General features: G+C 42.3%; 1 protein-coding gene across 6 annotated transcripts in view; it reads left to right on the top strand.

Annotated features, from left to right (window-relative positions):
- Positions 1 to 18,546, top strand: part of LOC146871841 (S-adenosylhomocysteine hydrolase-like protein 1) — an 879,643-nt gene that overhangs the window by 340,542 nt on the left and 520,555 nt on the right. For 5 of the 6 annotated variants that reach the window (XM_085651895.1, XM_085651882.1, XM_085651903.1 and 2 more), the window contains exons 4-5: positions 15,010 to 15,110; positions 16,410 to 16,512. In XM_085651895.1, the coding sequence (XP_085508021.1) occupies positions 15,010 to 15,110; positions 16,410 to 16,512 (204 nt within the window). The remainder of the gene's footprint in view (positions 1 to 15,009; positions 15,111 to 16,409; positions 16,513 to 18,546) is intronic. The other variant, XM_085651921.1, reaches the window with a different exon arrangement.

Here is an 18,546-nt window from a genome sequence, read left to right as displayed (position 1 = left end):
GAGGTATCACCGGCAGACTATCAAACATTTGCAGCACTGCTTGACCCAGACTACCAAATAACATGGCAAATTTCCTAGCCTGACTGTAACCAATAGCATCGATGGCTACCAAATGGTTCTCGAAACAGTCCGAACCATTCTGACCAAATGATAGCCGGCTTACCTGGTTTACCCAGGAATCGTGGTGCCTGGGTGATTGGATCTGGAGACCTCATATTTTTGTCCCAAAAACAACGCTCTACCAAACACTTGAATGTGACCCAAAGCAAAGCTTAAGCTCGATAAAGCATTGAACATAAATTGTCAGTTATGCAACTTATAACCTGGCAAGTCAACTAGCATCAGCGCTGAAAAGAAAACACAAATATGACAAAAGATTGCCTCCGCCGTATAGCCGGCACCCGTGTGGTGAGCTCTGACTGGTTGGCGATAGAAATCCAGCTTAAAACTATTTTTTTTCTTTCTTTACTTGTGTGCCATGCTTGGGCACAACAAGGACAACATATTGTAGCAGTTGTTAAAGGACTCTGGGACATGGACCCCTATTTCTACCCTTAATCAGTATGGCTGTCACGTTGTGCTCGCTGACGCACAGACGTCGTTTGTTCAAGGCGAGTCTGACTGGATGAGTCACTCACCTGTGCCGGAGCTCGCGTCGAATGCCTACACGCACAGTGAAGTTAACAACCTGCACGTGCCAGCCCGTGTGCCGCCTCCAACTTAAGACGGTTTTGGCCCACTCCGCCCCTGTTGCTCACCGCCTTGAAGCTCCATGGGACTCTTCCTCAGTGTCTCCGCCTCCCGAAGGCGTAATCCAGACGACTGTGCCTCCGTTGTCCGCTGAGTAGCCTCTGAGGTGCCAGTGAAAGCCAGCTGCATGGGAAGAGCTGGTGGGTGATATCTCCAGAACGTCCCCAAATAAATGAAGACTCTACACGGAATGCCTTTTCTATTTGAAGAGTGTTTTAGTAACTTATATTACCCACTGGCCCAGAGCTCGAACCGCAACTGATACTTGCGATTCAAACCCCTGCCAGTGTCTGCTCCGTGCGCGAGTCACATTTCCAACATAGTGATTACATATACACATAACACATACGAGACACACACGTGAAGCATGTTCCCCAGTATTACACTCCATGAGAAAATCATGAGAAAACAGTTTTCTCTCAAACATAAAACATGAAATCCAGGCAGAGGGCCCGCATTTTTCACAGGGTAGAATCACCTTAGAACACATCACAATTCCTAAAATTAGTATAGTACCACCAACAAACGATTTATGTTGTAACTAAAATAGGTTATCACCCTTTATACGTGCTATGTTTTGTGACCCTCAAAATCTGCCATTCACTACAACGCATTTCAATGGGGTCCATGTCCCAGAGTCCTTTAACAACTGCTACAATATGTTGTCCATGTTGTGTCCAAGCAATAAAGGTGGGTCCCATTGAGACCCCCGCTCACCCATGCCCTTTGGGGTCTGGGTGTGCTCACTCTTCCCCCTTAGGTATTCTTTTTAATTCATTTACAGGACACAGGGGCCAAGCACCTGAGTATTGTAATGGCTGCCAAAACATGTTGTTCAGTTTGAAACCAACCAATCAGGATTGACCAGTCCTCTTTAAATTGGCCAATCAGAGCACATCTGGACGACACCAACTGTCCAGATACCTATGTTTGTTTGAACCTGAATTTCTCAAAAACTACTGAAAGGAGTTACACTAAATCACAAAAAGCACAATCTGCATACCAAGATCTAACTTCCTGCCAAATTTGGTGTAATTCTATTCAGCAGTTTTTGCTGTAGCTCTTTCCAAAGAAGTCTATGGAAAATGCACGGGAATTTTGTGTTTTGACACCCCCCTGTTTTCTCGGCCCCACTTGACGGACCACCCCGCAACTTTCCATGCACAAACGAGTGAAAATTAGCACCTTTTTTTTACGTTTCGTGGCGATTCGTCAAAGGGGGCCAAAGTTATCAGCAACACAAAAACGCTTTACCTATGGAACAGCTGTCCTAACTATAAATATCCAATGGAGACCGCTATCCGTTTCCACTCTTGCTCCTCTCCCCACATGGGACTTCGTACGCAGGTACCAACATGGCTGAAGCCAGATCGAATATTTATTTGTTCAGCGGAAACAACACATTTCGGTAGGCACAGCCACCTTGCTCACATACAACATCGCCATTTTGATTTTCTGTTTATTCAACTTGCTATGCGTGTCAGCACAGACACTGACAACACACTTCAGGTTTCCAAAAACATGCATACTTTTAAAGTGCACAGTGCAAAACGAAAATTATTTTTAACATAAATTGATCCATTGTTAATACAAATCACAATTAAAGTCATGTTTTCTACTCACACCATAAATTATAATTTAATTTGGGCTCTCTAAAAGTCAGTGTGACTTGCCGGCTTATTTTAAATTATAAACCTAATTATTCTCGTCAAGCCTCACCTTGCAATGAGGAGTTACCAAATACAACATGGTTTATAATTTATGGTTACATATCCATTTTGTATTGTATCTATATATATATATATATATATATATATATATATATATATATATATATATATATATATATATATATATATATATATATATATTCACTGAAAAAACCATAGGTTTCACACATGTTATAGTTAGCGGAAATTTTACTGATAAAAAACCAATGAAATTCCCCCGTTATAGTTAGTGCAGGCAACTATAACTCACGCGACCGCAATCCTCTGCTGATGCTAATACTGTATTTAGACACTTATTTACCCATGTCTTCTTCCATACATTTTTAGCTATACATATATTACAAATATTTTCTTTTCATAAAGACACATATGTCATCAGCAGAAGATTGCGGTCGCGTGAGTTATAGTTGCCTGCACTAACTATAACGGGGGAATTTCATTGGTTTTTTATCAGTAAAATTTCCGCTAACTATAACATGTGTGAAACCTATGGTTTTTTCAGTGAATTTGCAAGGTTTTTTAAATGCTAATTCCTAACTATAACGTGTGTGAAACCTATGGTTTTTTCAGTGAATTTGTACGTTTTTTTAAATGCTAAGTTACTTTACGCCATTCGTGGCGTGCGCGCCCACTTAACGCAGTTTATTCCGTGCGCGCACGGTGCGCTTCGCGCACCGTGCGCACATGGAGGACATATGATGCACTTCGTTTTTAAAGGTAATATTTTAAATTTTCGCAGTAGTTATAAGCCATGCACAAATGGTGCCCTTCGGGCACCATTTGCACACGGGGTGGAGAGAGTGTGGATAATTTTTTTTTTTAATATTTTTTTTTTTAATCTTTTCGTTTTTTACATATGTGATAAGCCATGCACAAATGGTGACCTTCGGTCACCAATTGCACACGGGGTGGGGTTAGTGTGGATATTTTATTTTTTTTAATATTTTTTTACCGTACGCGTACGGTAAGCGTAATCGGCAAAATTAGCGAAAAAATAAAAATTCAGTTTTTGGCCTTGGGGGATCTTCGGGGACTCCCTGTACATGGCTATGTGTGTGGGAGCTGTCAAAACAGCCCCTTTAAATGTTTTTGTGCTTTGTTTGTTAATCATCTCTCTCAGTGCGAGAGAGAAAATGGCGGCCGCCGCTTCCTGGTTTCGGCCGATTCGAATGTTTACTAAGATCTAAGAGCCAATCATAATCGCGCTCGCGCACGCCACCGTACGCGTACGGTAAGCGTACCGTAAGCGCACCGTAAGCTGGCTCAGATATATATATTGATTTAAAGGCTATTTTCTCAGAATCTACTGAACAGATTTACACCAAACCTACAAAAGGCACTTCCTTGACCTGAGGACTACCTCTCTGCCAAATTTCTAGTAATTCTGTTCAGCCGTTCGGGCTGTAGCCCTGTCTAAAGGTCCTATGGAAAAATGCATGGGAAAAACGCGTTTTGGGACCCCCCTTTTATCTCAGCCCCCGCTTGACGAATCCCCCCGAGACTTTCAGGGTAGGAGCGGAGCGGAGCGCCCCACCTATTTTGAAAAATTCGCGAGGATTCGTCGACCGACGCCAAAGTTATTCAAAATAGAATGTTGCGGATTTCCTATGGAAACGTGGTCCTAACTATAACGACCGCCAGTAGGTAAAATATATATATATATATATATATATATATATATATATATATATATATATATATATATATATATATTCTACTGGCGGTCGCCAGTAGATAGTTATAGTTAGGAACGTGTTTCCACAGGAAATCTCAAAATTCTATTTTTAATAAGTTTGGCGCCGGTTGACGAATCTTCGCGAAATTTTCAAAACTAATGGGGCGCTCCGCTCAGCTCCTACCCTGAAAGTCTCGGGGAGATTCGTCAAGCGGGGGCCGAGAAAAAAGGGGGGTCCCAAAACGCGTTTTCCCCATGCATTTTCCCATAGGACCTTTAGTCGAAGGTACAGCCCGAATGGCTGAACAGAATTACTTGAAATTTGGCAGAGAGGTAGTCCTCAGGTCAGGGATGTGCCTTTTGCATATATGGAGTCAATCTGTTCAGTAGTTCCTGAGAAAATTGCAGTTAAAGCATAAATATCTATAGCCGCGCACCGTTAAAAGGGGGCAGGGTAGAGCGTTCCTGACCCCCTAGCCTTTGTCAGGGGGTCCCTCAAGGACCCCGAAGGCAGAAAAAAACATTTTTGTTTTTTCTTAAATCGTAGTTTATTGTAAAATAAATATATTAAAAAAATAATAATACATACATAACTTAGCATTTAAAAAAACGTACAAATTCACTGAAAAAAACATAGGTTTCACACACGTTATAGTTAGGAATTAGCATTTAAAAAACCTTGCAAATTCACTTAAAAAACCATAGGTTTCACACATGTTATAGTTAGGTGGATATTACACTCGTAAAAAACCAATGAAATTCCCCCGTTATAGTTAGTTCAGATAACTATAACTCGCGCGACCGCCACTCTATCACAAGGATGATGTCATCAGTGATGCCATGAGTGATGCCACTGACCATGTCATGAGTGATGTAATATGTGACGTCATGAGCAGGATTGCGGGCGCGCGAGTTATAGTTATCTGAACTAACTATAACGGGGGAATTTCATTGGTTTTTTACGAGTGAAATATCCACCTAACTATAACGTGTGAAACCTATGGTTTTTTAAGTGAATATATATATATATATATATATATATATATATATATATATATATTTCACTGAAAAAACCATAGGTTTCAGGGGTGTTATAGTTAGCTGGACTTTTCACTTGTACAAAACCATTGAAATTCCCCCGTTATAGTTAGTTCAGCTAACTATAACTCGCGTGCCCGCAATGCACTGCTGATGACGTCACATATTACATCACTCATGACATGGTCAGTGACATCACTCATGACATCACTGATGACATCTCAAATGACATCACTGATGACATCATCCAGTGAATTTGTGTTTTTCTGAAAATAAATATGTTTTATATATGTATATCTCAAGGTCGATGGAAGAATAAATGGGTATATAAGTGTCTAAATGGATGATTTGTTTTTGAAAAATTGATTGTGTAACTGACTGATTAAGTGTATCATAGTGAATACATGGCTTAGTGAGTAATGTTTAAATATGTAAATATCTGTATCAGTCTCTCACTTTGTGTATAAGTGGCTGCATGGGTTGGTGAGTAGCTACATGGGTGTCTATATAGGTTATTAGTTGGTTTTTTGAGTATCAGTCTGAGTGTCTGCATGGTTCGGTGGGGGGTATTACGTAGTGCATAGGTGCATGAATGAGTGACTCACTGTATGTGTTGAAGACAGCATGTGTGCAGGACTGTATGGGTGGATGAGTGTGTGTATGGGTGTGTTAGTGAGTGAACGACTGTCTCAATAGTGTCTTTATGAGTAACTACATATGTTTTAAACTAGTATATGTGACTATTGGTGTATATAAGTGAGTATATGTGAGAGTGAGAGATTGAAAGAGTTCCTGTATGAATAAGTATGTGTTTCTATAAGTGATTGTTTAAAAGACTAAGTATGTGTAAGTTTCCGTAGAAGTAAGTGTGGTGGTGTGTGTATAACTGTATATGCAAATAAATGTATGTTTGATTCTTTATTAGCATGAGTGACTATGTGTGTGAGTAACTCTATGGATGAGTGGCATTGTGTAACAGGATGTATAGGTGTATGAGTATATATGATGAGTGAATACATGTATGAGTGACTGTATAGGACTTGTTGGTGAATGAGAGGATGTGTATGTGGATCTTAGAATTACTGAAGAGGTTGTTGTAACTGGTATTGGTATGTCCATTGTTTTGAAAAGTTTAGTCTCTATTTTTGAATGTGTGTATCAAAGGTTATATTAGGGTGAGAGGAGGACTGCCACTCTATCACAAGGATGATGTCATCAGTGATGTCATCAGTGATGTCATTTGAGATGTCATCAGTGATGTCATGAGTGATGTCACTGACCATGTCATAAGTGATGTAATATGTGACGTCATCAGCAGTGCATTGCGGGCGCGCGAGTTATAGTTAGCTGAACTAACTATAACGGGGGAATTTCAATGGTTTTGTACAAGTGAAAAGTCCAGCTAACTATAACACCCCTGAAACCTATGGTTTTTTCAGTGAATTTCTGAGGTTTTTTAAATGCTAATTCCTAACTATAACGTGCCTGAAACCTATGGTTTTTTCTGTGAATTTCAAAGGTTTTCTAAATGCTAATTTCTAACTATGCCTACAGAGATAGGACATGTGAAGAAAGAAGAAAAAATGCACAGAAAGAAAAAAAAGAAGTGCAGAAAGAAGTAACAGAAGTCCTCAAAGACGAAGAAAAGTGCAGGAAGAACAAAAAGAAGAGCAGAAAGAAGCCTTGTTGCAAAATCATCCTGTACCCTCAACTTTTTCAGACGGATACTGGTGGTAACTGAGTCTCACTAACCAGTCCTAGAGCCAGTGCTATGTTAAAAGACACTTAGAATACAGTGAAAACACCTACATACACTAGGGAACATTATGCGTTGGGGTCCCCCTGTGATTAGCATGACGTCCTCTGTCAGTCCCTAGTATATTATAGGGCAGGGGGATTAAAACTACCTCTTAAAACAGGCCACAGGGCGTTTTTGCACACATTAACTCAGGCCCCGTCCCCTCCCTTAACCACTGTGTAAACACGCCCTGTGTCAGTTTTTAGTTGGGAGATTAAGTTCATTTGAATCCTGAGTGTCCCTAGGGTCCAACTAGCCCACTAGGTACCTCCAGTAAGTGCCACAGAGCTGCGTTGCAGAGAGGTGTAAAAAGTGGCACGGCCTGGACCACCTCTCTGCAATGCAGCTCAGTGGCGCTTACTGGAAGTACTTGGTGGGCTAGTTAGCCCCCAGGGGCCCTCAGTATTGAAGGAAAATTATATCCCCAATTTAAAACGTGCCATAGTGCGTGTTTGCACACGTCACCTCAGGCCCCGTCCCCTCTCTTCACCACTGTGTAAACGCGCCCTGTGGCTGTTCTAAGTTGAGAGATTAAGTCCCCTTGAATCCTAAGGGTCCCTAGGGTCAAACTAGACCACTAGGTACCTCCAGTAAGCGCCACAGAGCTGCGTTGCAGAGAGGTGTAAAAAGGGGCTTGGCCTCAGAACACCTGTCTGCAGCGCAGCTCCCTGGTGCATACTGGAGATGCCTGTTGGGCTAGTTGGCCCTCAGGGACCCTCAGTATTGAAGAGGAATTAATTCCCCAATTTACAACTTGCCAGGGGCGCGTTTGCAGAGTGCTGCAAGGAGGGGGCGTGGCCTCCGGCACGATGCCAGTCTTTTATTTATTTTAATTTTTTAAGAAGGGGGGCTGTGTGGTTCCCCTTCTTATTCTAATTTATTGGCCCTGATGACCCCATCCCCCAGGACCTGTCTCCTAATTATATTTTTTTGACCCCAATCCCCAGGGCCGGCCACTGTTTTTTATTATTTTTAAAAAATATATATTTATAGACACACCTAGGACATGCTGGACAAACCGTACGTACCTATCACCATGACGATTTGCGTGATATTCATTAAAAGGCGACTATTCATACAATGAATCCACGTGGAATGTATTTACACCACTAGTGAAGCTCTGACATGTCTGATGTCCTACCGTGCCTAATCCCGGTAGACACCCTTGTTGTTTAATTATACAAACATGGGTAGCTATTGACGGGCACATTTAATACACATGCACACCAAGCCATTCAAAGGGGATTCGACAAAAATTCGACCAAAACTATGCAAGAAACCCCCCTCACGGTTAATAAAACACACATCCACTGCCGGATGTGTAATACTTTTTATTTTACTCTCTGGAAAGGGGACGAACATCACTTGAGAGTCACAGCGCGCTCCTGGCAGAGCCCAATGCTGTGTTACACCCACCATTGCCTGCTGAGTGCCACACACCTCTGTGTTGTATTCCACTAGCTAGTGCATATGCTATGACACTCTCTAGCCCATGTGCACTGTAACACCACCCCGTGAATATGTCATGCCACACTTGTCTTCGCACGGGTTATATTGCCCCATCTAACGTGCCTTCCTCGATGCCTATGTTATAACGCACAGTGCTATGCCATACATATTACAATCTGGGATCCATATCTTTGTCACAGTGCATATGCAACGTTACACTCCCCAGCACATATTTTATATTACAACTTTAGAGACTAGTTAGGTTACACAACACTGCCCTGTGCATATTACACTCCAAGGCGCATATCGCATAGCACGCGCTAGTGCCTGTGCTATCTCGCGCTCTCCAATGAATCTGTCATTGCGCACAATGTATTGCATATTATATTTCACGCCCGGTTCATCTTATATCACACTTTTTGGTGCATAGTTTATACCATACACTATATCTAGTTTTCATTTTCAATTGTGCTCTCAGGACTATGTTCTATATAACACTGTGTTCACCTACCCTTTTCACGGGCATTACATTTTGCGATAGGGGGTGGAGGGTCAGGGGGTGTTTCTGCCAAGTAAGCCCGGAGTCACAGTCACAAACGTCCTCTTCTTCCTGAATAAAAGTGAGATTATGCTGCATACTTGTTCATATTTTAAGTAGTTCGCACAGACACACGTTTTAAAAACAATAAAGTTCCTAATACCCGCCTTCTCTGAACAGTTAGCTTGCTGCCCCATCCCCCTCCTCCCTATCCTCTGTTGTGTGAATCCATGGACTAGCCTCCTCCCTCCTGCCATGCATGGTCTGATGTGCTGCCACTGCCCTCAATTTAGTATGATGTACCAGTCCACTCCTCCTGCCCTCCATTGCCCAATTCTATGCCCCATCATTGACCTCCTGCTTAAACTCTGTGCTTAGCTTGCTGCCCCTATTCTCCTTCCCCCCTGCCCTCCGATGTCTTTGTGTATGCCCCTGCTCCATCCTTTTTGCCCACCATGTTCCATGGATCTGCCACTCCTATCTACTCTGAGTGTTCTGTTGAGCTGCCACTCCCCTCCCACCTGCCTAGCATTGTCAGATGACTGTAACCTGTCCCTGCCACCTCCACCCTGCCTGTCCACATGCCATGCCCCTATCCTCTTCCTCCTGTCCTACATGGTTCATTGTACTGCCACACCCTTCTGCCCTCCCTAGTCTGTTGTGCTGCAACTGCTCCTCCTGCCTGCCCCGTGCGGTCTGTTGTGAGGCCCCTTCCCCTGAACTTTCTTGTCTGTGCACAGGTCCTGACCCTCCCTTCTATCCTCCATCGTCCTTTGTGCATGCCCCTGCACCCTCCTTCTTGCCCATCATAGCCATTGTGCTACCACTAATCCTCCCACTTGCCATGCATGGTCTTCTGTGCTGCCATGGCCCCTCCCACCTTCCCTGTGTGGTCAGTTAGCTGCCCCTGAACCCCTCCCACCTTCCCTCCATGGTCTCTGTGTATGCCATCACAGTCTCACTGTTGCTCTTCATGGTGTGTCTTGCTTCTAGTGCCCATCCTGCCTGACCTCCATGGCTATCTTGCTGCTCCTGCCCTGCCCCCTTGCCCCCAGCCCTCTGTTTACATGTGCAGACCCCTACTCCCTCCCTCCTGGCTTGTCTGTTCCATTGTAATGCCCCTGATCCATCCCTCCTGCCCTTTATGGTCTGTTATGCTGCAGCTTTCTCTCCTGTCTGTCCATTATGGTCCTGCCTCTTGCCCCTCTGTTCTCTGTTGTCCATGTGCATGGTCCTGTCCCCTCCCTCTTGCTTTCTATGGATTGTTGTGCTGCACTCCCGTCCCGCATGCCCTGTGTGGTGTATTGTGCTGCTGCAAACCCTGATGCCTGCCCTGCAGGGTCAGTTTGGTGCACCTCTCCATGTCCCTCCTGTCCTCTGTTATCCAAGTCCATGTCCCTACCCCATTTCCTTCCATGATCCAATGTACCATACTTGCGAAAATTTTGAACTTGGTAAGAGGGAGATTTTGAAAAAAAACTGGGGTATTGATTTTCCCCTTTGAGTTACATTGAAAAAGAGGAGATTGTAGACAGGAGACAGGTAAAATAAAGCCCATTGGAGCTTAAAAACATTGGACGTTTCCTGGCTGAATCGGGTCTGTTGGCATGTATGGTTGTACTACCATTGCCTCTTCCTTCTGCCCACAATGGTCTATTACATTGCCACAGCCTCTCTTGCAAGTCCTGTATTGTTGGTTTGTTGCCCCTGCCCCCCTTTCCACTGCCCTCCATAGTCTGTTGTGCTGCCACGGCCCTTCCTGCCTGCTCAGTGTGGTTAAATTGTTGCCTTTGCACCCTCCTACCTGCCTTCAATTTTCAGAGTCCGTGCCCCTGGCCTCTGCCTCTCAACGGTATCCTAATGAACAACTAGATTGCTAACATTCTATATTTATTACAAAAGTGTGGAACGCCTGACGTCATCTTGATGTAATCAAAAATGTAATACCTAGAGCATTTCCTTTAGAAACTACATATATGAGAGGGTCTTATTGGCATCAAAATTATGGTTAGTGCTCTAAAAGACTAAAATAAGGACATATTTTCTGAGTTTTCAAATAGCGAGAAAGCACTTTTAAATTATTTGTTACCTTTATGTTTTTTGTATCCAGTTGACCACTTGATTAAATGTTGCACTTAGGGGAGAGGATGTGGTGTTACTTCCAGAACTGCAGACTTTGCAACTGGGGAACCAGGTTGGAGTTTCTGCTTCAGCTCGACATTCTGTGATTCTGGTCAAATCACTTAGTCTCCCCATGTCTACAACCAAAATGAATTTGTTCTTGTGTGATGTAACCAATGCTCATGTAAAGCACTCCAATACCTGACAAGTCTGCACTATTTAACACTGCAAAAACACAAAATAATAAGTGTTTTGCACACTTCTGTCATTGGGCTGTATTTGGGCTACAGCTGGGTGATTTTTGGTTACATTTGGGTTCTTTTGTCTCCGGTGGCCATCTTGGGAGATTTATTTGTTATGAAGTTTCCTAGTTTCCTCATGTGCTGCAGTCTCCTCAGTAGGAAATGCTTTCAGTTTTTTACTTTGATTCCATCATGAAGGTATTCAGATATGTCACACATTTGCCATAAATTCTGAATGTTAGCACTCTAGTTGCTCATTAGATCACTGTAGTAAAACTACTGTTCACCATGGAAGTCTGCTCCTGGTATTAAAAGTGCATGTTTCAGTCTGCATGTCAGAATTTTTTAATGAAATAGAAGAGGATTTCAGAAGTCACTCAAAATGTGCCCTCATTTTCTTTCTTCAGCATTAATCATAATTTCTATGGCAAAATGAACCCCCTCATTGTGTTCCTTTTTAAATTAAATGTTTTAAGTGTTACCAGTTTATTCCAATCAAGATGGCTTCAGGTGTGCCATACGTTTGTCATAATGAAGACAGTAAGCGCTCTAGTTGTTTTTAAGAACACTCTGGGACATTCTGTCATTGGGCTATACTTGGGCTACATCTGGGTGATATTTGGGCTACATTTGGGCTCTTTTGTCTCTAGTGGCCATCTTGGCAGACTTATTTGTTATGAAGTTTCCTAATTTCCTCATTTACTGCAGTCTCCTCAGTAGGAAATACTTTCAGTTTTTTACTTTGATTCCAAAGGCATTCAGATGTGTCACACATTTGCCATAAATTCAGAATGTTAGCACTCTTTTTGCTCATTAGATCACTGTAGTAAAGCTACTGCTCACCAGGGAAAACTGCTGCTGGTATTGAAAGTGCATGTTTCAGTCTGCATGTCAGAATTTTTTAATGAAATAGAAGAGGATTTGAGAAGTCACTCAAAATGTGCCCTAATTTTTCTTTCTGCAGCACTAATCATACTTTTTATGGAAAAATGAACCCCCTCATTGTGTTCCTTTTTAAATTAAATGTTTTAAGAGTTACCACTTTAATCCAAGCAAGATGGCTTCAGGTGTGCCATACGTTTATCATAAGTAGGACTGTTAGCGCTCTAGTTGTTCTTTGGAACACTCTGGGAAGCTGCAGTAGAACACAAAGGAATCAACTGACAGTCTCTGCCCTTGTTGGATGTACATGTTTTACTGAGAATGTCAGACTTCATTCTCACATGACTGAGAAAGATAATGTGAATTTACAGAAAATAAGCTCTCAGTTTAGCTTATAGATCACCTTCCAAACCTCTGTGGGAAAAGCTTGAGAAAATATTTTTCTCTCAATCATGATATCCCAGCAGAAGGCTTTTTCACATGGTGAAATCACCTTAGAACATACCACCATTCCTAAAATGAGTATGGTACCATCAACAAATGATTTATAATGTAACTAAAGTCTTAAAACCTTCTATTAACTGCAATGCTTTTTAATGAGGTGCTATCATGTATATTGGTCCCAAGATGGCTTCCAACACTTCTTGGATGAAGTGCTGACAGCCAATCAGATTTTAGGATGAGATGTGTGGTTAGGCTCCGCCCACATATATATTTGATTTTACTTTTGATTTTCTCAGGAACTACTGAACAGATTGACACCAGACCTGCAAAAGGCACATCCCTGACCTGAGGACTACCTCTCTGCCAAATTTCAAGTTCGGGCTGTACCTTGGACTAAAGGTCCCTATGGAAAATTGCATGGGGAAAACGCGTTTTGGGACCCCCCTTTTTTCTCAGCCCCCGCTTGACGAATCCCCCCCGAGACTTTCAGGGTAGGAGCGGAGCGCCCCACCTATTTTGAAAATTTCGCGAGGATTCGTCAACCGGCGCCAAAGTTATTCCAAATAGAATGTTGCGGATTTCCTATGGAAACACGGTCCTAACTATAACTATCTACTGGCGACCGCCAGTAGATTATATATATATATATTATGTGTGTATATATATACTAACAATTCTCTACTGTTTTCCTTTCCTCTCGGCGCAGTTAAAAACCAAGTGGCACCGCAGGGATAGATATTTCGGATTTTATTATTATTATTGTTTCGCCATTCAGTGCAAGTTAACAGACAGTTACTTGTTTCAGCTTTTGCCTTCTACATGACCATAGATATATATACACACACAGACACACACACACTAAAAAGTATATTAATATAATCTTAATCTATTTAGTATCATATAAACTAGAGATATGAAGGTACACCCACATCTGTAGAATATATTAACCACTTGATAAACACAATCGTTACAAAATAATCATTTGAGTCTGTGCCCTCTTTTCCTTCGGAATAATGATGGATAGTCTGACAACCAATTTGTGAGTTTCACACTAATGTAGTATGATATAGCAGTCTTTTGGTAGCTCATTGAAGATGGAAGAAGAAGCGCATCTGAATTATATTTCTGTGATGGATAGTGTTGGCAGTCAGTCTGTAGTGATCCGGTCTGTTATATTGTCTGTGCGGCCCACAGCTGATTAGGCATTGGTGTGCATAAGTGAGGTTTGTGTTGTATTTGTTAGCATTTGGTGGTATGGGTTAGATAGGGGATGTAGATGAGCTTATAGGCCTATATTGTGTTGTTGAGGTTGATATGTTTTGTAGAGGCAAGAGGGTGAGTTATGTGTTACTTTACTGTGTGCAGTAGGGAAGGTATAGGCCCAAAGACACTTCCAATATTAATAATAGGTAGATGCCACCGTAGAGAAAGCTAGGTTGCTTCCCGTTAAACTTCAATTCTCCCCCCCCCCCCCCCCGCACGTTTCTAAAAAATAAATCCCCTCCTTTAACTCACCCTGGACTATGCATATAATATTACATTGTTGAAGACGCTATTTCTTCTTCTTATAATTTAAAGGTACAATTTTCTTTTTGCACATCTTACAACCCTTTGCTACCTATTGGTTTACAAATTACTCTAGGGTCATCTCGGCTAGATTTCCATTTCTAAAAGTTAGGACTGTGAGGAAGAGCTCTGCACTAGAGAAGGGCTGTAACAAGTGTGCATTGCATCCTTTTGTTTGGATTCAAATGTGTCTTGGCATACATTAAGCCTAAAGAGCTCAAAGAGGAAGCAGGATTCAAAAAAGGGTGGCAGGTAAGGAAGGGATCAGAGCCCTAGGACAGGTGAGATTGTAGTGAAGAGAGAAGTAAAGAAGGAAATGAGTGGTAGCAGAAAGGGGAGAGGATGTAGCCTTACAGCTAGAGCTGTCGACCTTATACCTGGGGAACCAGGTTCGAGTCTCGGCAGGGACGATCACATCCTGTGATTCTGGGCAAATCACTTAATCTCCCGGCGCCTAGCAAAAATGAAAGTGTCCATCTGTAACGAAACTGGTGCTCATTTAAAGCGCTCTGACACCTGATATCTTCGGGTCAAGTTCACGCAATATAAAACTCTAAAAGAAAAAGAGAAAGCAAGAAACATAAAAAGAATGTGTAAGAGAGTTGATAAAGAGTAGCAATGGGACAGGACAAAAGGAAAGAGGAGCAAAAAATCAAGAGAAAATGTAGGAGCTATTACAGAGTTGGTTGGAAACAAGGGGAATGAGGGTCAAGTTTGAGAGGAACAATCTTGCTACTAATGCGTGTTGGACCTTAAAATTCTCTTTTTTTTTGTAGACATGTTGGCTCTAATTTCTCTCCGGAAGCGAGCCCAAGGAGAGAAACCTCTAGCTGGGGCTAAAATCGCCGGCTGCACTCATGTAACAGCCCAGACTGCAGTGAGTACTCGAAGCACAGGAGTAGGGTGTTATCTGGGGCAGGGGGTTCATGGGTGGACTTAGGAAGCAGGGGTCTGGTTCACTGCTGGCTGTTAGAGTATAGGTTGGTTCTCTGCTAGATCTAAGAGAAATTGGCTAATCTAGCCCTCTCATAGCCATGGGAAGACAGGAATGTTATTGTGATGCCAAGGGGTGGGATGAGGGGTCTGCTTCTCTGCTGAACTGTGGGAGCAGCTTGAATATGTGCTAATGGGCATTTAAAATAAATGGAAGCGAGTTAGTTACCTGGCAGTCTATAGGCAAAGGTGTGGTGGCATTTGCCCCCATTTGTCAGACTAAAGTCTAAAAAGTAGAGTAGGCTTGGTGGCCATGGATTAGACTGAGAGTGGCTGCCTGGAGTGACATGGATGTGTGAAAGGGATTTGGACAGTGGTCAGAAAGCAGGAAAATGATGCTCCCTGGTATTACAGGGTGACCTAACAAGGTAGGGTGTGACCTGAGATGGCAACTAGCTAAGAACAGGGGTGACAATTAGTGCCTCATTTGAAGTTTGGCCATACAACCAGCAAGAGAGTCTCCCATCCTCTCGTTGGTTGTACGTGGAATAAGTGTGGTTCACATTGGGAATCAGAGCATTTCTGGGTCAATGGACCGGAAAACATACATTACTAAGACATATCCCCTGGTGAGATTGTTTTGGATTGAAAGGTTTCTCCCGTTCATTGCTTCCCTCTTGTTACTGTTTTATGTAGGCAAGCCTGTTGCTTTCTTCTAAGTGTTCTCGGTTTTATTGTTTCTTAGAAGCATTGCTTTATATTTAAGCCCATTCTGCTTTTCTCGTGAATCCATCTGTGTCAGCTTGTTTATTTGCCTTGGTTTCTGGTCTGTTTTATTCTATGTGGGTCACCCTCTTCAACCAGACACAAAGCTGTTCAACCAGATCTCAGCATCTGTTCAGCAGTCTAGTCACTATTGGGTATCCCCCCTCACCTCCATCTGTGTACGGTTATTAATTGCTATCCTGGCTTAGTATGCTTGTGAGACTAGAATGACCCATACTGGAGAAGAGGATAATGGTTCTATAGTTTGGGAAATCCCTCCTAACTCCGAGTGAGATATTGGTTTACCACTGACATCCCTACCTCCTTTGAGATGGGAGGTCAGTTCTTCTCTACGCTAGTCAGTGTGAACCCAGGCTGGGGACTCATTTTTACAGGTAAGTAGCTCACATTTCTTTCTTACTTCATTTGTCTAGTGCAGAGTTGGCTGGCCTCTGAGATTCCCTTTTTGCTTTTCCAGGTTCTGATTGAGACCCTGTGTGCCCTGGGGGCTCAGTGCCGCTGGTCAGCATGCAACATCTACTCAACGCAGAACGAGGTGGCAGCAGCGCTGGCTCAATCTGGTGTGTATTGGACGGTTCAGAACCCCAAGGGGAAATGTAAAGCTTGATTTACAATTATGGGATCATCATTAATATTAATAGGGACTGATTATTTATTTTTCAAGTAAGATTTCAGAACACTTGCTGAAGCGAAATATCACTTTCCAAAAAATAAACAGTAACAAGGAATAATACAAATGAGAAATTTTAATAACCACTAACTGTAAAGCACACCTGTGCTGCTTAAAACTGTTCACATAGTTCCTATTTCAATGTAATTTAAAAGTACAAATAGCCATTTAATTACAAATAAAGAAAATGTATTGCCACTTTCAGGCTGTCACACCTCTCTAGAGACTCACCGTGCAGTGTCAAAATGTTTAGTGTTTTTCTGAGTGAGAAGGCGAAAGTCGAAGGCATTTTAGTTATGGAGTAAGGTAGATTCAACCCATTTACCTTCCCCTCATTTTTCCTCTTGTAAGATTGCAGTCTACATTCAGGGATGTGGAATTCCTATAGCCCGACACCCGGGACATATTGTTTGGGGTCAAGGGCAACAAGTTTTCATGTGTATTTTGTCCTTGGGACAAGTAGGCCCACCCCCCTACAGTGCACACCCTTTGGCTGCCAGTTTACAGTGCCACATTATGGATCAAGGAAGGGGATTGTCTGCAGTTAAGGTAATATGTGGGTCCATGTGTTAACACTGTTCAAACCTGTATTTATGGTTCAATAATGCAAAGCCTTTATCATTTGGGTGAGCACTAAAAGTAAATATTGTAAGTTCGGCCTGCACTACTGACGGTGTTTCCAGTATAAACGTGTACACATGTTTTCAAAGTTTAGTAATATGAGGCTGTGTGTAATGCTCCCAGCAACGCTCTCTGATCATATGCAAATATTTGCAGGCGCTTGAAAGCAACAGTGATGATTCTTTGCTTTCAAAATAAAATGTTCTCAAAAAATGCAAGTAGGACAACACATTTTGCTAAACTACTGTAAGATTTTAGGTACCATATCTTTGCAGCATCATTTAGGGGCATATGTATCAAGCCCTTTTCCCGTTCGCAAACGGGCCGATTCTCAGAATCGGCCCGTTTGCGAACGGGAAAAGGCCTTTTGGGATGTATCATCCCAAAAGGGCATCGCAAATTAGAGAATCGCAAATTTGCGATTCTCTATTTTGCGATTGCATTTAAGGAATTGCAAATTGCGATTCTTTAAATGCGATGTAACAACCACCCAAGGTGTGCGATTTCTCCTTAAGAAATTGCAAATTACCACCAACTTCAAGTTGGTGGTAATTTGCGATCTGTTTGAAAGATGCACTTTTTGGCATTTTTCAAAGTGCCATGTGGCGCACATACATGCCCTTAGGGCATATATGTGCGCCACATGCGCACACATGCTCATTTCAGGGGTGCATCAGGGTGTCCTAATGACACCCTTGCACACTTGAAATTATTTTCAATTTGCGATTCTCTAATTGCGAATCGCTAATTGAGAATGTCTTCCCATTCATTCCTATGGGCCTCCTGGCCCATAGAAATGAATGGGAAGGTATTCCTTAATTGCGATTCGCAATTTGCTAATCGCAATTAAGGAATGCCAAAGAATCGCTAACAATTTGCGAATTTTTACTTGCATCTCGTTTGCGATTCCCAAATAGCGATTCTCAAAAAATCGCTATTTGAGAATCGCAAATAGAGAATTTGATACATATGCCCCTTAGTAACATGTTGTTGTATGCTTGTATTTCCCAAAAATATTCATAATGGAAAATCAGTGTAACCAGTTAAAATACGATTGTGGGAAACAAAAATAAACGAGCATTGGCAAAGCCAGTAGGTCTGAAGTTGGAGGACAGGCTTTTGGTTTTGTCAATGCGTGACTTGTTTTGGGCATGGTTTTTATAAAACCTTATCGGTGTGGGAGTTGCAGGGCCCTCACCATTCTAACAAGCATTGGCAAAAGCAAAAATTGTCTTTTGTCTCAAAAAGCACACATTGCCACAGCAGTTCCAAGAACAGAACAAAACTACTTTGTGTGCCAATA

This window comes from Triturus cristatus, chromosome 1_1, assembly GCF_964204655.1.
Source record: "Triturus cristatus chromosome 1_1, aTriCri1.1, whole genome shotgun sequence".
NCBI lineage: Eukaryota > Metazoa > Chordata > Amphibia > Caudata > Salamandridae > Triturus > Triturus cristatus.
Note: the sequence above shows the minus strand (reverse complement) of the source record. Positions and strands in the feature narration are given on the sequence as shown.